Source organism: Rhinichthys klamathensis, unplaced genomic scaffold, assembly GCF_029890125.1.
Source record: "Rhinichthys klamathensis goyatoka isolate OS25496 unplaced genomic scaffold, OSU_Roscu_1.1 h1tg000097l_1, whole genome shotgun sequence".
Classification (NCBI taxonomy): domain Eukaryota; kingdom Metazoa; phylum Chordata; class Actinopteri; order Cypriniformes; family Leuciscidae; genus Rhinichthys; species Rhinichthys klamathensis.
The window spans coordinates 69,948-93,693 of NW_026606636.1; the positions used below are offsets into that span (position 1 = coordinate 69,948).

At 39.8% G+C, this 23,746-nt stretch overlaps 1 protein-coding gene across 2 annotated transcripts in view; it reads left to right on the plus strand.

Annotated features, from left to right (window-relative positions):
- LOC130086542 (gamma-aminobutyric acid receptor subunit alpha-2-like) overlaps window positions 1–23,746 on the plus strand; it is an 82,825-nt gene that overhangs the window by 49,186 nt on the left and 9,893 nt on the right. For both annotated transcript variants that reach the window (XM_056252601.1, XM_056252602.1), the window contains exons 8-9: window positions 12,632–12,784; window positions 22,766–22,968. In XM_056252601.1, the coding sequence (XP_056108576.1) occupies window positions 12,632–12,784; window positions 22,766–22,968 (356 nt within the window). The remainder of the gene's footprint in view (window positions 1–12,631; window positions 12,785–22,765; window positions 22,969–23,746) is intronic.

Genomic DNA, 23,746 nt, shown 5'->3' on the forward strand with positions numbered 1-23,746 from the left:
CAGTCTCGAGAGGCTGGTTCTCTTAGATCGGGGTTCTTCCGTTCGGCCTAGCACTCTCTCCCCGCATGTTCATGTGTAGGTTTATGGATGCGACTCTGGCTCCACTGAGGCTTCAGGGCATCCGTATACTGGATTACTTCGACGACTGGCTCTTATTGGCCCAGTCTCGAGGAATGGCAGTTCGGCATTGAGATGTCGTCCTTGGCCAGAATTAGAATCTGGGGTTGAGACTCAACACTAAGAAAAATGTGTTGGACCCAGCTCAGAAGACTGCTCTTCTGGGCATGAAATGGAATTCGATTACAATGTGGGCACGTATGTCTCCCGCTCGTATCGAATCCATCCTGGCCATGGTATCCGGGATAAAGCTAGGCCAGGCCATCACTGTAAAGCAGTTTCAAGACTGCTGGGCCTTATGATAGCGGCATCCAACATTATACATTTGGGCCTTCTACACATGAGGCCCCCTTCAGTGGTGGCTGAGAGCCAAGGGTTTTTTCCCTCAAGGGGAATCTGTTCCGTATAGTCAGAGTTACGCGCAGATGCCTTCGTTCTCTGGTAATTTGGAAGAAACCTTGGTTCCTATCTAGGGATGGGCATCGTTAAGAAATTATCGATATCGATGCCATTGTCGAGTCTGCTTATCGATGCGATTCCTTATCGATTCCCATATCGATTCCTGTACCATTTGCTGAACACTTACAGGGTGGCTTTGAGAGTTGTTGGCTTTGAATGTCTAATTTTAGTGGTTTTAGAGAATGAAAACCAAGTGTGCAATATCTAGGGCCCTATGAAATCAGTTTTATTTTTTCCCAAATTCCGTTTTATTTTTCCCAAATTCCGTTTTTTCCGTTTTAATTTTTGGGAATTCATTTGTTTTACCCTTTACTGTTATTTTAGTCATAAAAAGAGTGTGCTTTTAAAGTTAATGATTAAAATGTATACAAATAAAATAGGAATGACCTTAAATTACAGACATTTACTGAGTAGCCTTTTCAGGACAAATACTGCATGATGCCACATGACACTGCAGTCTTCAAGTAACAACAAAATATGGTTATGAGCTTTAAACTGTCCAGTAAAATAAATTATATAAGTTTAAATAAAAGTCACACTCTGTCTCTCTCTCACCCAGTGTCGCTCGCGGAGTTCGCTTCGCTTTTGTCCAGTCCGGCGCCTCATAGACAGACGCGGTGTGTGTGTGTGTGTGTGTGTGCGCGTGTATGTGAGAGAGACGCGTGAGTGATAGAGAGACGGAGGGAGAGCGGGGAAAGGAAATACAACGGAAAGAATACGCTAAGTGTTTTAAATAGCATAAAAAAATGAACGAAACGCAATATGTGGCGGCCGTAGTTGATTTTGTGGCCGCGAATTAGTCTATGTGTGGGAAACACTGCATAAAAGTCACGTGCGAACTGCTCGGCTCGGTACTGAGGGCTTATAGCGTCGAGTTTCTTAACTTTTTCGCCGATGAAAGCAGAGCCGTGTAGAGCCGCTTCGCCATGCTTTCATTGTTTTGATGCCGTCATTGGAGCTGAAATGACGGGAGGGGTTGTGTCGCCCAGATTTGCTTCCCCGGTCTGCATTTAAAATGAAGCCACACTCTCGATCGTCTCGTAGCCATCGCGCTTTTGGGGGATTTAAAAATCCAGTCGCATACTGTAACGTCATGCCGCGACGCGGGAATGTATAGAACAGAACATTCGGAATCGTTAGTGGAATCGTTAACGTGTGGACGTGTACGATTCCGATGGATCGGAACGTTTGGAACCGGTTCCAAACCGGAACCTGGAACCGATTCCCAAGCCTATTCCTATCCCACAGGCCAGTGCTGGGAGCGTCATGTCGCCGGAAAACCGTTTCGACAGTCGCCTCCCTCACTGGTTGGGGCGCGGTCATGGACGGCCGCTTTGCCAGGGGTCTGTGGCAGGACATCATCATTCTTGGCACATAAACTGACTAGAGATGATGGCTGTGTTCAGGGCTTTGAGGAGCTTCCTCCCAGACATCAATGGTTACCATGTCTTAGTACGATCAGACAATACATCTGTGGTAGCTTATCTGAACCGACAAAAGGGACTCAGATCGCGCCCTCTGTGCAGACTGGCGCATCAGATTATTCTTTGGTCCCAGGGGAAAATACTCTCTATCAGAGCAATGTATATTCCGGGGGTTCAGAATCAGGGAGCAGACATCCTGTCGAGGCAGGGGCTGAGGCCCGGGGAATTTAGACTTCATCCAGATGTGGTGAAGTCAGTATGGGAGAGGTTTGGACCATTGGAAGTGGATCTGTTTGCGTCTCGAGAGACGTCCCACTGTCCACTTTGGTTCTCCCTCACACATCCAGCCCCACTGGGGTTGGATGCCATGGTACAGGCCTGGCCGAGGCTTCGCCTGTACGCATTTCCCCCGATCGCTCTGCTCCCGGGAGTCCTGGAGAGGGTCCGTCAAGAGGGCATCAGTCTACTTCTGGTTGCCCCGAGGTGGCCGACCCGAGTATGGTTTTCAGACATAATATCACTCCTGATAGCTCCGCCATGGCAGATTCCTCTGAGGAGGGATCTGTTGTCTCAGGCGGAGGGCACAGTCTTCCACCCTCACCCAGAGCTGTGGAAGCTGTAGGTCTGGCCTCTGAGGGGGTTCAGTACCTAAATGCTGGTCTATCAGCCGGAGTGGTTGAAACCATACTTAGCTCTAGGGCTCCGTCTACTAGGAGATTATATGGCCGCAAGTGGAATGTTTTTTTTCCACTTGGTGTAGAGAACAGGAGTTAGATCCAGTTAACTGCCCAGTGGCTTCAGTTCTGGAGTTTCTTCAAGATCGTTTCTCTGCGGGTCTCTCCCCTTCCACACTTAAGGTGTACGTGGCTGCCATTGCGGCTTTCCATGCGCCATTGAGTGATGGGCCTCTGGGGAGGCACCAGTTGGTCATTCGTTTTCTCCGTGGTACTCGGAGGATGAGACCGGCAACCAGGTCCAGGGTTCCTGCCTGGGACCTGGCAATAGTTCTTGAAGGGTTATCCCTGGCCCCCTTCGAACCTTTGCAGTCGGCTTCGCCTAAGGACTTAACGCTAAAAGTGGTATTTCTCTTGGCTATTACCTCACTTAAGAGGGTGGGAGATCTCCAAGCCCTGGTACACCAGCTTGCTTGGAGTTTGCCCCTGGCAGAGTAAAGCTTTTTTGCACCCGAGTCCGGGCTACGTGCCTAAAGTATCGAATACGGCTCGGTCTACAGTTCTTCAGGCATTCCATCCTCCACCTCATGTGTCGGCAGAAGAAGAGAAGCTTAATTTGCTCTGCCCCGTCAGAGCTTTGAGCGTGTACCTTGAGAGGTCCTCTTCTTGGAGAAGGTCGGACCAATTATTAGTATGTTTTGGGTCACCTAAGAAGGGGCTCCCGGCATCCAAGCAAACTATTAGTAATTGGATTGTTCAGGCTATTACTGAGGCTTACAAGGTGCGCGATTTGCCTTCACCTTTAGCCGTGAGGGCTCACTCAACTAGAAGCATGGCTTCTTCTAGGGCCCTTCTTTCGGGAGTTCCTCTACAGGAGATCTGTGAGGCAGCCGGTTGGGCTACTCCACATACTTTTATTAGGTTCCACAGTCTCCACCTTCCTAGTATGCCTGGCGCACACGTGCTCAGTCCTTGCTGAGTGCCTAAATAGTTTCACTCCGGGACAGGCCTATTCGGTGCGTGGCCTAGTGGGCACGCGTTCCCCAAAGTGTCGATTCTCGACGCAGTGTAGAGTTCCCTCGAAAGGGAACGTCTCGGGTTATGACTATAACCCTTGTTCCCTGAGAAGGGAACGAGACACTGCGTCGTTCTGCCACCCCCCTTGAGGCCTTTGAGCGTCTTGCTTCATCGCGAGGCTAGTGTGTGTTGTGACAGCGTCACTTTTATACTTCCGGGTATGCCGTCACATGTTACGTCACGACGCAACACCAATCAGGATTGGATTAGTTTCATTCAAACTTCAGAGGCGCACGCTTAGGGAGCGTCCCCAAAGTGTCGATTCTCGACGCAGTGTCTCGTTCCCTTCTCAGGGAACAAGGGTTATAGTCATAACCCGAGACGTTTTGGAACGACCATTTTCATTTCAAGATCTGCTGCATTGTGACATTATTTTCACGATTTAATTATATGTGTAATTCAATACATTAAAATTAATAAATAATAACACATAAATAATAGTAAATTACATGCAGTATATACATAATATATATATATATATATATATAATGTATTAATGCATTGTTTTTTTTTAAATGCATTTTTGGGTTTAAATGTGACATGCACACAGCAATTGTTAAAGGACTAGTTCACCCAATAATGCTAATTATTTAATTACTTTACTCAGCCTAATGCCCTTTTAAATCTTTATGGTAAAATGTAGACGAATGTACAACATGAAACACAAGCACCACTGAAAGTGGTACGGCTTTTATCGCAAAATTACCTCTCTCTCAGTTCTATTCACCCCTTTTCTGTCCGTCATGACGTTGACACACTGAGAGATCATTACTGGCGAACATGCTTGATGATGACGATAGAGGCCGTGTTTCCCCTGCGAAAGATGGAAAACGAGAGACATGTAGAGAGAGAACAGGAAAGATCAAATGATGCTGGCATTCTGTCAGTGACATCATGCTTAGAAGTGGAAACATCACCATGGCGATCAGCATCACGGTTGTAGTGGGAGAGGGCGATACACACTCGCTGGTGGTAGTTAGCGGTGCAGATCTGTCATCGTTTGCAGCGCTTAGATGTGTGTATGTGTAGACTGTCGTAACCAGACATTTGACTATCAAGGCAAGGCAAGTTTATTTAGCACATTTTATACACAATGGTAATTCAAAGTGCTTTACATAGAAGAAATAAAAAAAAATAAAAAGAAATAAGAATAATTAAAACAGTTTAAAGTAAAGAAATTAAAATAATCAAAAGAAATAAGAATAATTAAAACAGTTTAGAATAAAAAATATATATATATATATATAATACAGTACAAACAGTCGGACGGGACGAACAGTGGCACAGTGCTCATTCAGTAAATGCATAGCTAAACAGATGTGTTTTGAGTCTGGATTTGAATGTGACTACTGTAGGAGCACATCTAATCTCTTCTGGAAGCTGGTTCCAGCATAATAGCTATAAGCAGACTCTCCTTGCTTAGAGTGAACCCTTGGTATTTCTAGCTGATGTGATCCTAATGATCTGAGTGATCTGTTGGGTTTATATTCAGTGAGCATATCTGCAATATATTGAGGTCCTAGCCCATTAAATGATTTATATACCAGTTACAATACTTTAAAATCAATCCTAAATGTAACTGGGAGCCAGTGTAAAGACCTGAGGACTGGTGTGATGTGTTCATATGTTCTGGTTCTCAGCGTTCTGTATGAGCTGCAACTGTCTTATGGTCTTTTTAGGAAGGCCAGTGAGGAGTCCATTACAGTAATCCACCCTGCTGGTGATGAAAGCATGCACAAGTTTCTCTAAGTCTTGACTGGAAACAAAGCATCTAATTCTTGCAAAATTTTTCAAATGATAGTATGCTGATTTAGTTATTGCTTTGACATGACTACTGAAACTAAGATCTGACTCTAGAGACACACCAAGATTCCTGACTTGATTTTTAGTTGTTAGACCCCTAGCGTCAAGGTATGCATTCACCTTGAGGACTTCATCTTTGTTTCCAAACGCAATGACTTCAGTTTTGTCTTTGTTTAACTGAAGAAAGTTTTGGCACATCCAACCGTTTACTTCATCAATGCATTGGCACAGGGAGTCAACGGGGCTGTAGTCGTTAGGCGATAGGGCTAAGTAGAGCTGTGTGTCGTCTGCATAGCTGTGGTAAGAGATTCGGTTCTTTCTCATTATTTGGCTCATTGGGAGCATATACAGGTTGAACAGGAGTGGCGCAAGAATTTAGCCTTGGGGGACTCCGCAAGTCATGGATGTCCACTCAGACTTATGGTCTCCTCAGCCCGTTCTCATCCTTTGGCGTCATACATGTGACGCTTTGTACATTTCGTCGAAATCTTACGCACATGGCATCCTTTAGCATCAATATGAGACGCAGAACCCAAGGCGTCATAACCATACCCTACCCCAGACCTAAACCTACCCATAACAGTGCGTGTTATATTGACGCTAAAGGATGCCATGTGCGTAAGATTTCGACGAAATGTCATATGGCGTCACCTATATGACGCCAAAGGATGAGAATGCATTGGTCTCCTATACTCACATAATAACCTCTCCCTTCTAAGTATGATCTGAACCATTTTAGGACTATCCCAGAAAGCCCCACCCAGTTTTCCAGCCTGTCAAGGAGTATGTCGTGATCGACAGTGTCAAATGCAGCACTGAGGTCGAGTAGTACCAGCACTGATAATTTGCCTGAATCAGTATTTAAGCGAATATCGTTTATTATCTTTATGAGCGCTGTCTCTGTGCTGTGATGCGATCGGAAACCAGATTGAAAATTGTCAAATTATCCATTCAAGCTTAGGAATTTGTTCAGCTGATTGAAGACAACTTTTTCAATGATCTTGGCTATGAAAGGAAGATTGGAGATCGGTCTATAGTTGCTTAATATGGTCTCTTCCAGATTGATCTTCTTCAGGAGGGGCTTGACAACTGCAGTTTTCAGGGAGTTTGGAAAACTCCCAGAGAGAAGTGAGGCATTTACCACTTCTAGGAGATCTGCTTCTAAGCTGTTTAACACACTTTTGAAGAAAGATGTGGGAAGTGCGTCAAGGGCGCAGGTTGATGTTTTAAGGTGCTGTACGGTTTCTTCCAATATTTTGCCATCAATTTCTTTGAAATCAGACATAGTAACTACATTCTCAGGTTGTGGTCTGATCTGTCTGACCCCAGTGCGGCTCAATGATGCGCTGATCACCTTTCTAATATTATTGATTTTCTCAGAGAAGAAAGAAGCAAACTCACTGCACTTGCCGTCTAAGAGCATTTCACTGGGAATCTGGCTTGGGGGGTTTGTCAGTCTCTCTACAGTAGCAAAAAGTGTGCGTGTGTTGTTTAAGTTGCTGTTTATAATATTTGAGAAGAAAGTCTGTCTAGCTTTGCCTAGTTCCATATTGAAAGCATGGATGCTGTCTTTGTAGATGTTATAATGGACTATAAGTTTTGTCTTCCGCCACATGCGCTCTGTTTTTCTGCATGTTCTTTTCATATTTTGCACTGCTGTTGTGTTTCTCCAAGGTGCTTTTTGTCTACCACTCTTCCTGACTTTCACAGGAGCAATATAATCTATTACACCTTTAACCTTTATCAGCATAAAGTCTAGTCCTCATCGCACACTGACCTGAGATCTGATCCCACTTAGACATGAAGAGATTGTTTGGTAAAAGTGACCAACCACAGTTCATTTAGTTTCAACCCTCTGGACTAGGGGTTCTATATACACTCACCTAAAGGATTATTAGGAACACACTAATACTGTGTTTGACCCCCTTTCGCCTTCAGAACTGCCTTAATTCTACGTGGCATTGATTCAACAAGGTGCTGAAAGCATTCTTTAGAAATGTTTGCCCATATTGATAGGATAGCATGTTGCAGTTGATGGAGATTTGTGGGATGCACATCCAGGGCACGAAGCTCCCGTTCCACCACATCCCAAAGATGCTCTATTGGGTTGAGATCTGGTGACTGTGCCCCCATTTTAGTACAGTGAACTCATTGTCATGTTTAAGAAACCAATTTGAAATGATTCGAGCTTTGTGAAATGGTGCATTATCCTGCTGGAAGTAGCCATCAGAGGATGGGTACATGGTGGCCATAGAGGGATGGACATGGTCAGAAACAATGCTCAGGTAGGCCGAGGCATTTAAACGATTCCCAATTGGCACTAAGGGGCCTAAAGTGTGCCAAGAAAACATCCCCCACACCATTACACCACCACCACCAGCCTGCACAGTGGTAATAAGGCATGATGGATCCATGTTCTCATTCTGTTTACGCCAAATTCTGACTCTACCATCTGAATGTCTCAACAGAAATCGATACTCATCAGACCAGGCAACATTTTTCCAGTCTTCAACTGTCCAATTTTGGTGAGCTCTTGCAAATTGTAGCCTCTTTTCCCTATTTGTAGTGGAGATGAGTGGTACCCGGTGGGGTCTTCTGCTGTTGTAGCCCATCCGCCTCAAGGTTGTGCGTGTTGTGGCTTCACAAATGCTTTGCTGCATACCTCGGTTGTAACGAGTGGTTATTTCAGTCAAAGTTGCTCTTCTATCAGCTTGAATCAGTCGGCCCATTCTCCTCTGACCTCTAGCATCAACAAGGCATTTTCGCCCTCAGGACTGCCGCATACTGGATGTTTTTCCCTTTTTCACACCATTCTTTGTAAACCCTAGAAATGGTTGTGCGTGAAAATCCCAGTAACTGAGCAGATTGTGAAATACTCAGATCGGCCCGTCTGGCACCAACAACCATGCCACGCTCAAAATTGCTTAAATCACCTTTCTTTCCCATTCTGACATTCAGTTTGGAGTTCAGGAGATTGTCTTGACCAGGACCACACCCCTAAATGCATTGAAGCAACTGCCATGTGATTGGTTGATTAGATAATTGCATAAATGAGAAATTGAACAGGTGTTCCTAATAATCCTTTAGGTGAGTGTAGATGACAAGATGCTTTTGTCAGGCGCTTCATATATTATCTTTATTCTTTCGTGCAAATAATTGACTCGGATCTTCATTCAGCTTTCAATTGTTTACTGAAAATCTTAGTATTTGTGTCTTGTTTTTCGCTGTGCAAATATCAAAACATTAAAACATCGAGATTAATTTACTTGAGAAACACAATGTCTTAAAACATGAAATCTTGCTCTATGAAAAATAAAAATATCTACATTGAGTTTATGCCTAAAAACAAGAAAATATATCTCAGTGAAGTAATAACAGTAAAATAAGATCTTTTTTTTTCTAACCCCATTGCCATTTGTGTTTGGTTTAAGCACAAACTCACTTAATTTTGATATATTTTTTTCAGAAAACATTCATATCTTAAGTAATCTTCTCAATGCTATCTGTAAAAACAGACAAAAATACAATGTAATATTGTTGTAATATTGCATGTCTTATTCATTAAATGCAGTTTGTGTAAGAGGCTAGAAGATAACATTGTGCTAGGCTGAAGGCCGTTTTCAGCAGATTAAATGAAGTTTTATTGCTGCATCACCCTTCTTTTCAGAAGACCCCAAATATAGCTGTGTCTCAGAGGGCTATTTCTTTGCCTTCATTAAATGATGTGTGAAAAAACGATAGTCTTTCTCCTGTTATTACCTGCATTGGTCTTCAGGTCAACGTGAGGTCAGGCTCTTTAATGAGAATCTTTGTGTCAAGTGTAGTGTTGCTGTAATATATCAGCTCCGTTCCAAACCCTAGGGAGCTGCCTTCCTAGACAACATTTTTAGACATGCCCAATTCTATTCTATTCTATTGAACTAGTCTATTTGTGTGGCATGCCTGAGTGAGCATTAATGGACTTGCTGTATTTGTAGAGCAGTTTAGTTCAGCCACTCTTGGGGTTTGATTTCGATTACGATGCTGTTTTATAAAGCCGCTGCGTGTGTAGACAGTAGACAGCACAGCAGCTCACTGGGGTTTGGAACCGAGCCGGTGTGTGTTCTGGAATCTCTGCTTTCCAGAGAGAATCATGCCATCTCCTGTGACCGATCGGCATCTTCACGCTTTAATTAACATCTTCACGGTGCCCAGGCGGCGGCTCTGAGTGGCTACTAACACACACACACATACACACACACACACGCGCGCACGTTAGCTCTGTTCCAAAACCTAGTGTGAGTAGCCTTGCTGTCCACATCATAGGCTGTTATCTTTAAAGGCAAATTCCTAACTAAAATAGAACTTTATACAGTTAAACACAAATAGTGCTACTTATTTGAACTCACAATTGATTCCAATAGATATTGACATTAGCATGTTGCTATGCCAACAACAAACACTTATAAGCATAATGCCTAGCACAAACAGTGCAGTTTTAATTAGACTGACACATTTTTTTCATCATATTTATACATATTTTTACTGAATTAAATATATTTAACATTTCTCTCAACACATCCACCATCTCAGATTGAAAACTTGTTGCAATGCATTCTCGTATTTATATCTCCTTGCTGGAATGTTATTTTCTTATTATTTATATATTATTATAGTTTTTATTATTTTTTTAATTTGATTTAAGTTAAACTTTTAGTTATTTTGTTTAAATGTGTTTTTTTTATATTACTATTTAGGTTTTTTTAAGCTTGTTTAGTTTTAGTTTTTATTTAGTTTTTTCCAGTTAGTTATTTTAACTCTTCAACTTATTTCAGTTAGTTTCCAAGGCAATGTTTCTAATTTCCATTTAGTTTAAGTTTCTTATCTAACATTTTTATTTATTTATTTATAGCTTTAGTTTTTATATTTTTAGCTTTCATTTTAATTTTAGTTTATTTTTTAGCTTTTGTCATTTTGTTTGTTTTTATATTGCTATTTAGATTCATTTTATAATTTTCATTTTATATTTTTCGTTTAACGCTTTTCATTTAAATTTATATATATATATATATATATATATATATATATATATATATATATATATATATATATATATATATATATATATATATATATATATATTTTATCATTTTAGTTTAATTTGAGCTTTTGGTCATTTTTTTATGTAAAAAAAAAAAAAGATATATTGAATATATTCAGTTTTAGTTTGTATTTATTTCCAGTTAATTTTTTTTCAGTTTTATTGATTTTTCAGTCATTTATAATCCAGCCTAGGTATAGGGAGCACTAGGTTTTGAAATAGAGCTATCGTCCTTCTCCACAGTCGAGACAGTCTTATTTCCCTTTTAAATCTTTTTATTCAGTCTAGACACATTCTCTCTCACACACACACACACACACACATGCGCGCGCCTGAACTCTCCGTGCACATTTACATTTCCTCTTGCTGTTTTTCTAGTGGACTGCTGTTAATTAAATGAAAGCAGACGCTGCTCATCCTCATCCGTGCTTATTTTCCCCAGCGCAGCTCCGTGCTGAGATAACCGGTGCTGGTGAAAGCAGGAGCCGTCTCCGAGAGGATGCAAGGAAAGGAAAGAATGAGATTTATAGGATTAGAGCTGGCTAAAATCCGTCAGTTCTTCCTCTGCAGAAAGGACGAGGAGTTTCCCCCCTCTGCCAAATGGCACCAGCTCGGCATCCTCCACCAACATCCAAAGGCACCAGATAGACTTCTCTCTTCTGTTGCCATGGGCAACCAATGTCTTCCTCCATCCTTGGGTTATGCCTTCCCCCTCTCTCTCTCTCTCTCTCTGTCTCGTGGGTCACTTGCCGGCGGAGATTCTCCGTTTCCAGGCGGTTTGCCACGTTTCTGTGTGTCTCTGCGAGCGGTTTGAATAATGCTATGTGATAATGAGGTTAAAAACCTCATGATGATGTCGAGGAGATTTTCTTTCTTTATGTCATTTTGGTCGGTAACAAACTGTCTCCGTAGAGTCGGTTCAGACTGACCTGATCGTTTGATCCGGAGCTTCATGAGATGAGGTGTAATTTTGGCTTCCCTCAAATAGCTTTGCTTATAATTACATGTATCTTTCCCTCCCCTGCATCAGCCCTTTCCGAATATATCATATGCATCGTAATATGCGTTTCATAATCTGTTCTTTGATGTCTTATTTACAGAGCGCCTCTTCTTCACCTGGCCCCTTTTTACTTAATCTTTTCTTATGATTTCCCATCAGGATCCAAAGTTACACTTCTTTTGATTGTCCACTTTAGACATTCTATAAGTAACTTTGCAACTACCTGTCAACTTACTCATTAGAGTATCAGTAGACTGTGTGTTTAATATCTGCTAACACTTTATTTTGATGCTCCCCAACAGACATTATACTGACTATAAGTCACTCTGCAAGTAATAAGTCAACTTATTATACTAACCTGAACCTAACAGTCTAATACTCTAATGAGAATTAGTTGACATGTAGTTGCAAAGTTACTTATATAATGTCTAAAGTGGACTATCAAATTATTGTGTAACACTTGCTGATGGTGACTGGATTGGGGAATCAGCCATAAATATTTCTTACTGATCATAAAACTTGTTTTCCCCTTGCATATTTGGCTCTTTGCAGGATCATGCATTAGCAAGTTTCTCTGTGAAACTTAAAATTGAGATCCATCATGATCTTGATCTTCATATTTACTTGTTTACGAAGCTTTGAAACTGAGTTAAATAATTGGCAATCCTTTGACTGCATAAATATAGTATTTATAAGGATGATATCGTATTAACAAATAATTGCCTGTAAATTGATCCAATTTATATTTGTAGAAAAACTTCTGGTTTCCCTGATAAACATTTGATGAATGAATTTTCCACTGATTTAAATGAAATGTGCGTTTTTCAAGTAACCACTTGTATGTCTGATTTTAATCACTCACATCACTTAGTATTTATATTACGATTCATGTATTATGTTGTGAATCTGATACCCTCCCGTGTTTTTTTGATTTACTCAACAAAATTTGAATCTTATTTTGGACTGTTTCCCATAAGTCTCTCTTTTCCCCCCACAGGTGAGTACACTGTGATGACGGCCCACTTCCACCTGAAGAGGAAGATCGGTTATTTTGTGATTCAGACGTACCTGCCGTGCATCATGACCGTCATCCTATCCCAGGTGTCCTTCTGGCTGAACCGAGAGTCTGTTCCGGCCCGAACTGTATTTGGTGAGCTTAATCTCTGCGTGAATCTCCAATTTACTCTCAAACTTCAGATTGATCTGGGTTTTTGGGAATATTTCAAACTTTGGACGCTACTTCGCAGACGTGACATATGGCAGTGCACTATAATAATACAATTGCAAAGAAAAAAAAAACCTTATAGAGACTGTCTCCGGTTACTACCGTAACCTCGGTTCCCTGAGAGGCGGGAACGAGACATTGCGTTAGCCGCCGTGTTCGCTGTTTGATCAGCTGTGCAAGCGTTCAGTCGTGATTCTGACGCAATTGTCGCGCCCATGTAGCCTGGGAAAACCCAGACAACTTCCGGCAAATTTAGATTTGCTCTGAAAGTTAGTCTGGCAAAGAGCTCATTCAAGCCCATTTCCAATCCGCCGAAATCGAGGCACCAATCAGAAACGTTGGGGCGGGCTTTACACGATGACGACAGCGCTGGGATTTTGAAGCAGATTTTGTAGCCTACATTACAAAGATGGATGCCGCCGTCGAACATCACTCGTTCGAATCAGCTATCGCGTCTGTTCTAAGCGATTTGAACGTTTCCTTTTAGTTAAAAACCGAGCAAAGAACAACACTCGGAGATGTTTCTCCCCCGCTCTGCATACGTCATCTCCTTCATCGCTCTGATTGGGTTTAGGTCTATCCGCGACGTCCGTTGGTGACGCCCCTCTGGAAATGATTTGTCTATGACGTTTTGCCAGACCATAACTCAGTTACAACTGAGAATGGTCTGGTTTTAACCAGGCTAGCGCCCATGCATTATATACAAGGGGGTAATCCACCAGCCGGAAACTGAAGCTACCCCGGGGGCCGCCATTGGTTAGCAAGCCTTCACCTGCTGTTAGCATTCCATTGACTCCCATTCATTTTGGCGTCACTTTGACAGCGAATAACTTTACATCTGAGGCATTTAAAGACTCCATTTGTCCATTGTTTATTTCTAAAGAAACACGACAATGTATAAAAGGCTCCATTACCTTGTACCTTACGTTATGGGCCGTAGAGGCAGTTTTTGTAAAAATAGGCTAACGATTGCGTCATAACCACGCGACTCTCTGTCGGACAGTAGAGAAATTACCATATAGACAGAAGTAGAAGCTCGCGGGCAATCGGGGGGACGTGGAGGCATAAAGTCAAGGGAGAAGCCCATAGAGAGTCATAAAGTTGCTCCTGCTGCGAGCTCATGGACAGCTAATACTCACGATCTCCGGCTCTGTGAGATTCGGAAGGGAATGATTCAGATTCCTCTTGGCACAGCTACTAGAAGACTTACAACTGTGAGAAAGGTTGCTCACGTCACATTTACATCATCAAGCTCAGTTTGAGCATGCGCAGTCGCTCGGCCATCAGGAAGTTAGTGCTTCTAATTGACTTCACTTTTCTCTGTTGAAGTCTATGGGGTCGCTGTGTCCATTTGCATACTTCACGACAATTGGTCAGCTGTTCCAAGCTGGCGTTAGCCCATAAGATTTCAACAGAAGTGGAGAAGGGAGGAGTTCCCGCAGCGTATGTAGAGTTACCACTCTTGAAAGGAAACTCAATGAGCATGCAGTTCCTCTTTGATTTTATCTGGCTGAAAATACAAACACATTTTTTTTTTTTGGTTCCTTGATGCATACTTTTATGGTGTATTGTTGCTTGAAATTCACATGTGAGGTGTTTTAACTCTCTCAGCCACTTCCAGCAACATGGCCCCCTAGAATATGTTGTTGTATTAATATCTGAATATGCAATATATCAAAAGAGAGCTCGAATAGACCCTCTGCTTTTAAACAAACAAACCAAAAAAAACATTTATTCTAGCTTAATGCATTCCTTTTTTTAATCAACACTTGAATATGGGTGTTTCTTAAAAAGCAACATTTGCATTTTTGTCAAAGACTACGTCTGGATGAGATTCAGAACAATGATCAAAACACAGATGGAGTAGATCGAGTCCATCAACACCCCTAAAGCTTCACAGTCCTGTAGCTCGTCCTGGGTCGACAGTTCATTCAGTAACATCAGGCAGTTTTGATTTATATGCCGTTTAATGTTGATGATCGCGTTATTTTACATATTCATCTGCTTACATTTGATATCGCTTGTTTCTGCATCTTCTTCGCATGTGTTTTGATCAGGAGATTCAGTACTCTTTCAGAAGATGTGTAATAGCGCCACCTACCGAATAACAGTGAAAACATGGAAAGCCGTGAATTTCCATCAATGGCGGGGAAGAGTTGTCTCATAAATGACGGAAATTTTCGTCAATGGAGGGGAAAGAGTTAATATCATAAATGGAACGGAGTGATCAGTGATGGGTTCATCATGAAATATGTTGAGGTTTCAATGAAATGGTTGATTACATTTAAAATCTTTCCACACAATCGCTGTTGCCAAACTGATATTCTGACTTCGGCTGGGTTTATGACGCACTGTTGGCCTCCAGCCGAACTGATGGAGAAAATCTGCATAAATTAATTTACTGTGACAGATTAATGGAGGACTAAGGTCACACTGAGCTGAACGAAGGTTTGATTTTAGATTAAAATTGACATGGCTGTGATTGAGTCTAGATTTACAATTCTAACAATAGGTATGTGTTGTCATATTCACCCATTCAGGAGGAAATTAAAGTGAAGTTTACAACAGTTTTTTTACTATCTTGGAAAGTATAACATGCAAAAAAAGAAAAGAAAAATGTACTTTTCTAGAATAAAAAAAAAAAAAAAAATCAACAAAGATTTCACACTTTGAATCCCAGACTTTATGTATGATCAGCTCAGATGAAAAAGGCCGTTATCTTGGCATTGTCTGATATCTTTGCAGCACCAATGTGCTGTTAATATTAGGCAATTATTTCACAACGCCAGAAAAATACCGAGGTCGGGACCTCAATCGTGGGTACAGCCATGGCCATGAAATACTTTTTTTATTCTAGAAACCAGCATAACACATAAAATAGTGCTGAACATTATTTTTAAAAAAACAGTACTGAACCATGAAAACTTTTTAATTATAAAAAATATTATTACAATTATATCTTGATCATTTGTGTTAGTTCAAATTGCATGGTTAAGAGACACAACTTTAAAATGTAAAAATGTATTAGTAAATGTTAAAATTAACAATGAACAATACTTTTATTAACCTTAGTTGATGTTACAAATTGACTTTATTGTAAAGTGTTACAATTTCATACAAATCCAAACAGTCATGTCAGTCATCCAATCAGTGCATTGCCGGTGTACTCCTGGATCAGGACTGTGAGAAACACTACTGTAGCTGAAGAAGCTGGATTGACCTTCAAGCCATAAAATTCACAAGGAGCCCTGGGAGCCACTGGCTCCAGAGTCCTCTGCCCCAGATTAGAGACTTTAACGGGGAAGCCGGTCCTTTCTGGGCATTTCTGTGAGGATTTATGGAGCTCAGGTACGGAACAATTCGGTTACTGTGGAGATTCCCTGAGCTCGGTGTTGCTAAGCAGGTTATGTTGAGGAGCTGAGCCCTCCTGGCATAGGTTCACATGTCTTTCTGCCCCTACCGTCTGTCTCTCTTTTTGTCTTTGTCTTTATTCTACCGTCGGTTTCTCTCTCTGTCCCTGGAGTCTTTCTGGCAGTTCTTCAGCTGTCCCGGCCTCTTTCTGTCTCTTCTCTTTCTCGCTCTATCCGTCTATTATACAGCCTTTTAAACAACCTGCCATAAGGCAAAAGTTCAGAGCTAGCGTTCCCAAAAGAGATATTGTATTGCCAAACAATAACGCTAAAAAGTCAGTATATTAATGCCACACGTTAATTGTAGAGCATCACGTGAATTGTTAGCATGTTGTGTATAGCTTATTAGAGTTAAATGATGTGTCAAGATATTAAAGTTGAAATAGAGAGAATGGCATTAAAATGGAGCTCAGATGTGCATGAAGGCGGTCGAGAGCTGCATAATTGAAAACGCGCTCTGGGCTAAATACTACGGAGTGTTATCTAATGTATACTTTATTATGACGCTTGCACGTACGCTGCACAGTCATGTGTTTTTCAGTTTGTTGCATTACTAAAGTAATAAAGGATTAGTCCAACCGAAGATGAAAATGCTATCATTTGCTCACCCTCGTGTTGTTGCAAACCCAGAAGACTTTCTTTCTTCCGTGGAGCACAAAGGCAGTTGCATTGCCGAATGCCCAGAGTGCTTTTCCAAATGGGGACTGGGGCTTTCGAGCTCCAAAAATAAAAATAAAAAGCACCATAAAAGCAATCAGTATGACTCATGCATTATATTCTCTAGTCTTCTGATGTGATGCAATAGCTTTGTGTGAGGAACACGGCAAAATTACGTAGTTTGTGGAAAATCTTGCCATCGGCGACAACTCTCACATCTTCAGCTCAAATACGGTGTGTTAAAAACGCATTGCACCAGGTTTGATGAGAGTGATGCCAAATCCCTTGGTTTTTCACATGTTGTGAATGATTAGCAATTTTGAATTAACGGGTGTGAAAATGGTGATTTTTTTTGGTGAATAAATGACTTAGCTTTGAGTGAGGAACAGACTAACATTTATCATGCGACTCACTGTAAAAAAAAATCCCGTTGTTTTTACGGAAAAAAAACTGGCAGCTGTGGTTACCAGAACTTTACCGTCAAAAATACGGTATCAACGTTATTGGTTTTACAGACTTAACTTAAAATTTACAGTAATAAACTGTATTTCATTATTTGATATAATGATAATTTACCAACCTATTGTAGTATTAATATCTGTTTTGTACCATTGTAATACACTGACAACCAACAATAATCACAGCAGTGATGAGAGTCATGATAAATCAAAGCTCATCACAAGCAGCTCTTCCACAAGAAAGTTAATACTATAATATAGAAGCTGCACAGTGTCATTCGCACAAACATTAAACACCATCATGGTAACACATGAAATTTTAAAAATGCAATAAACATTAATTTAACAACATTAAATGTAACATAAAACCCTAATGTACATAACTGATTAGAAAAGAACTAAAAAAAACTAAGAAGAAACAGTTACTTCAACAAAAATAAATCAAATGTGAAGTGTCACGCAGGGAATTGTGGGAATGTCAATTTACGTTTTTTCACTGTAAATTATACGAGTTGTTCTTTTTCACTTTCAAAAACTGTACATTTAACGATATTTTACAGTAAAATTACATTAAATGTACCGTTAGATCTATCACAGATATTTACCGTATATAGTAAGGAAACTTTCTGTTAACCAATTAACAGTTTTGCACTGTAGCATTTTTACAGTCTTTTACCGTTAAAATCACGATCATGTTTTACAGGAGGACTTGGAATATAGTGCATGAGTCATGTGGATCAATTCAGTGGTACATTGTTTGTTCTTATTGTTTTTAGATTGACAGCACGTTCATACACATTTACTTTTGTTGAATGGAAAAAAACATCTTTTGTGCTTCGCAAAAAAAAAAAGTATTACGGTTTTAAATGCGAGTGTAAGTAAATGAAATAGAATGTTAATTTTTGTTCGAAAATGAAAGCATCTTAACATGACAGCGGAGAAGAAAGTGACTGGTCTCGCCATGTATGATGTATGCTATCAGCTAGGTTTATTTGCAGCTCAGTCGATAATGACACGAAAAATAATTACGTAGAATTCAGCCAATCTGTTGGTCACCATTACATTTTATAACCTCAATTTAGGATGATGTTTTTTCAGATGGTGTTTTGCTTTTTTTTAAAGTGACAACAGAAGCATTTGAAGTCGTTGGAGGCAGTACGAGTTCCCTTCGTCTGCCTGAAGTGTTCGAGTGTGTTCGATTACATTTCTCTCCATGCCATAACTGATACTTTTCCATCATGCGTCTCTACGAATGAGATGATTAAACATTTAAACTCTTCAGAAAGCAAATCACCTGCTACCCAGGCGATCCGGCTCTCCACGCTTCTTTATTGCTCCCTATACAGCTGTATAATACAGTCAATATTAAATCAATTTTAATCTACCATGTCTTCATTTATATTCTACTTTAAATGAGTACACATTTATTTATTTATTTACTCATTTATACCTTATGTGATCAATGACTGTTGTGATGTTTAATATAAACAAATGACAAAATATATCAAATTTTATTATATAAATATTGTTTAATTTATTAAAATTATAATCACATAACTAGCACACTTTTATTTATTTACTTAAACCCTAAACTAAATGATTATTGACTGTTGTGATGTTTAAAATAAACAGGTATGTCTTTTTACTGCCATTTTAATATATAAATATTATTGCATTATTTATAATCGTATAACTGCGGTACTTTGAACTAGTACACTTGTCTAGTAAACATGTATGTATCTATTTAAACCATACATTATGTGATCAATGATTGTTGTGATGTTTAATATAAACAAATGCAAAAATATGCTATTATATAAACATTGTTTTATTTATTAGAATTATAATCGCATAAGTGTTGCACTTTAAACTTGTATTTATTTAAACCCTAAATTAAATGATTAATGACTGTTGTGATGTTTAATATAAAAAAGGTATGTTTTTTTACTGTCAATTTGTATTATATAAATATAATTTTTTATAATCATATAACTGTGGCACTTTAAACTACGGTAGTCAGGGCCGGCCCTGACCAATTTGCTGCCCTAGGCAAGATTTTACCTGGTGCCCCATGCATTACAGCCCATTTCACCCCATCATTGTGTTGGTGATTATTTAGTCATATATATATATATATATATATATACAGCAAGAGCATTACATCTAGCATTCAAGTCAAGTCCCCTTTATTTTTATATAGCGCTTTTTAGCCTACAATACAGATTATTTCAAGGCAGCTTTACAGTGATAACAGGAAAATAATACAACAAAGTTTGCTTCTCCTGTACAACAGATCTAGAAGAAAATAGTGTCATAATCCAGCTTAAGTATGTTCAGTGATGGTTTATTTTGTTTAAAAAAAATATTAATTTATCTAATTTAGGCTATATATAGCCGCTCTGGATAAAGCAGTGATGTCATCGTCCAAATGTCATTCATGCACAAACTATTCATTGAGCACTAGCAAAAGTGTTTGTTTGGGAGTTGATGGCAGCAATCTTCCACTAAATTATGGCACGGTTCATGTTTTCAACATTAATGAAACTGCAAAATGTCTTCTTTAATGTGAATTTTACATAAAACATAATAAACCTGTAGCCTATAAATATCGTTGATAATTTTGGCAAATAAATTTAAAAAAATGCCATATAGGCTATCCCCCTCAAAACTGCACAACTGTATAGTAAAACATTAAATAATAAAAGTGATAGTAAATGCGTCTAAAAAAGACTGACATGATTGTTACAAATCGCATTGTCTGGGGGCTCTGAAGAACTCAGAACTACTGTAAGCATAAAGTTATAAGGTAAAAATAACTGCCATTAAATTATAGTAGGGTATCTTACTACTATGCAATTAGATAAACTGTTCATTCATTACATCACTTTACCTCTGTCTTTATCCCCTTGTAGCCTCTTCTCTTTGGCACTGTATCTATCGAAGGCTATAATGCTAATATAATGCTAATTTAAATGTGTCATGAAAATTCGGCCATCCGTCTGGTAACTTTCACCGTGTCTAGACCTGGCGCGAGCTGCCAGGCCCGGGCAGTGCTTGAGTGTGTTAAGCGCCCTCAAACGAAAGCAATACTGTCTACATTGGATGCGGCGAGGGGCGACGCTACACAACAAATTACCAACAGTAAACTGACCGCGCGCGCTCTGTTTCTGACGCACTTCAAGCACTCGCTGGGCGGGGGAAGATTGATGCGCTGGACCGGAGTCGGGGGACTTATTAGTGAAGTTGTTGTGGAGTTGTTTTGCTTTATTTTGTAGTATTTCGAATTAATGGTTTTAAAATAGTATTAGTAAAAATAAAAAAATAAAAAAAAATCACTCGTTCACTCCTTTTGGTGCCCCTATTGAGTGGTGGCGCCCTTAGCATTTGCCTATACCGCCTATGCCACGGGCCGGCCCTGACGGTAGTACACTTGTCTAGTAACCATTTATTTTAGCCATACTTTTGAGTAGAAGGCCTAATGAGATGATAATGGGTAAATATCTCCACTTTTTGCTGTTTACATATCGAACAAATACACTTCTTATGATTTGGAATATTATTTCAAATGGCCATTTAAAAAAGTATCCTTTGTGTGCGGTTTCTGACCTCTTTCGCTCTTCACTTTCACCGTGGTGTCTGGATGTGTTGTCACTGCTTTATCAGTGGATGGATATCTGCATTTGGCCTCAAGATTTCTGATAGTCAGGGGAAGGTGATCCATCCAGGACCCCTCGTCTGCTGCTCTCTGGTTGTCAAACCGTTTCAAACCAACATCCGTCGGCTGCTGTAATGCCCGTCCCACCCGGGATTGAATACTGAAGAGTTTGACGGCGATGGAAATTAATTGGAGGCATTTGTTTACGTGCATGGTCGCAGTCGGAGTCCCCAAGCTTGCCGTCTGTCAGGTGGATCTGTCATTGCAGACCTGGATCGAGCAGGAGTCAGGAACAGGTTCCTCTCCAGAATCCCTTTACGATGTCACTGAGTCTCAGCTGAGAGCGTTCAGAGCATCGCACACTAAAAGTCGTGAAAGTGCCCGAGGATTCTCATTAAGGTTATTGTCTCTCCGGTCCCCGACCAAAGAAGGCTGTCATCTTGTCGTATTATTCCCTCAAAAACAGAATTATTCAAGCCCTTCCTTGCAACTCACGGGGCGCTTTCTAAAAATACTTTAATTTTGCAGTAAACACAGCAGAGTTCTTAGAAAGGGACAGAAATGCGAAAGAATGAGAGCGATTCAGGCATTTGGAGGCCAAAGTGTTGTCGTGTTCTTGGTCGATTAGAAGCCCGAAGACTGGAAAGAATGTGGCACACCAAAGATATAACAGCAGGGACATCCCTACAGACTCGAGCTTTAGAGACGTCTAGTTTTTCAAAGTCATTGAGGTGAATTATGTCATTTTTGTGATGTTAAAATACTTTATCCTGTGATACGAAGGTTGCTGAGCTCATGAAGAGCTCATGCGCTCATGAAGACCTTGTTTGAGGTCGAACTTATGTTATGCTTATAACATAAGTTATGGTTATGTTCGATGACATCCATCCAGCCTCTGTATTGTCTAACCAATGAAAGAGTGTTTTTTGGAACAATTCTGGCCAGTTTTTTATTAATTATTTTATATATTTATTTATCATTGTATTTATTTTTTTATCAGTATTGTTCAAACAATGGAAGATGTGAAGTGTAAATTCTGACCATTTTGACCAGTTTTTATTAAATATTTTATATATTTATTTATTGTTGTATTGTTTTTATTGTTTTATTATTATTATTTTGTATTTGTTTTATTTATTTATCAGTATTGTCCAACCAATGGAAGATGTAGAGTGTTTTGGGAGCAGTTTTGATCATTTGTTTTATATATTTATTTATTGTTGTATTGTTTACTATTTTTTGTATTTTGTATTTACATTATGTCTATGTATTTGTCACTCTTTAATTTATTGTTTTATTTATATATCTGTATTGCCCAACCAATGGAAGATGTGTTTTTGGGAACAATTCTGACCAGTTGAAGTTTGTTTAAAAATATGTATTTATAACTTTTTATTTTTAATTATTTTGTTAAGTGTTTTAAACTATGTTTTTTTCCATAAATAATGCTATGTAATACAACATTTTTTGTGTGTGTGTGTCTACATTTTTCAAAACCATTTGCATTCTCTGCAAACGTTTGCTAAACCGGTTTTATTTTTCCTACAATGTTGGAATTGATTTCTGCCACGTTCGTGAGATGCCATACAACTGCATCTTGGCGAAGTTGTATTTCAGCATGAGTTTAGGTTGAAAGTCTAACTTCAAGAAGTTGTAAGTTTGAATTGAGCTCTGCATTGGTTTATTATAGTAATTTGCATTGCATTATTGTTTATATTCTTCTCAGGTGTGACCACTGTACTGACTATGACCACTTTGAGCATCAGCGCTCGTAACTCCCTGCCGAAAGTCGCCTACGCCACAGCCATGGATTGGTTCATCGCGGTGTGTTACGCCTTTGTCTTCTCCGCCCTGATTGAGTTTGCTACCGTCAACTACTTCACCAAGCGCGGCTGGGCTTGGGATGGCAAGAGCGTGGTCAATGACAAGGTAATGATCATCGATCATCTCCCAGCATGCTTTGTGTTGTTCGGGTGGGCTGCCGTATGGATCGGATTGATTAACTTGGTGACAGTGCGTTCAATTTTTGAGTAATGTGACGTCTCAGGTGACAAATTAAGTGACTGACAGGAAATTCAAGCCTGGAAGTAACTGCACAAAATTGCATATTTCTGGTTTGTTTGGGTCTATGAATACAATTTTGAATAAAAATCTCACTATGAGCCGCATCCATGTTTCATGTAAAAAAATATTTTACAAATCTGACCGTTATTGCATATGTCATACAGGGTTAAGCAGAGATTTTACGGAAACGTACTGTTTTTCAGATGTTTCTCCTCAGAAACAGGCCATAATGATCTCACATGTGCTCAACATATTATGAACTCAAACATTTCTTGTTAAATCCATCTTAAATGATCATTTGTCAGACAAAGCTGATACCTAAATGAATGCTTATGTAAATCATCCATTATTTTCTTTTAACATTTTATGTTTTGTTGCTGTATACATCCAGTGTTTCTCCATCTGTTTAGTGCACCTTAGAAAAAGCGATGTGTCTCATTACCGTTTACCTCTGTAAAATATATAGGCGTTCATTTTATATGCTGAACAAGAACTGATGTTCGCTGATGTCCTGAGTGTAAAGCCATGCTGATAATCTATGATACATGAGGCTCTCTGCATTTCTGCTGCAGGTCAGAATGAGATAACCACAGAATAATCCATAATGATTTTATCATGGACCACTGCATATTTCAGGCATATG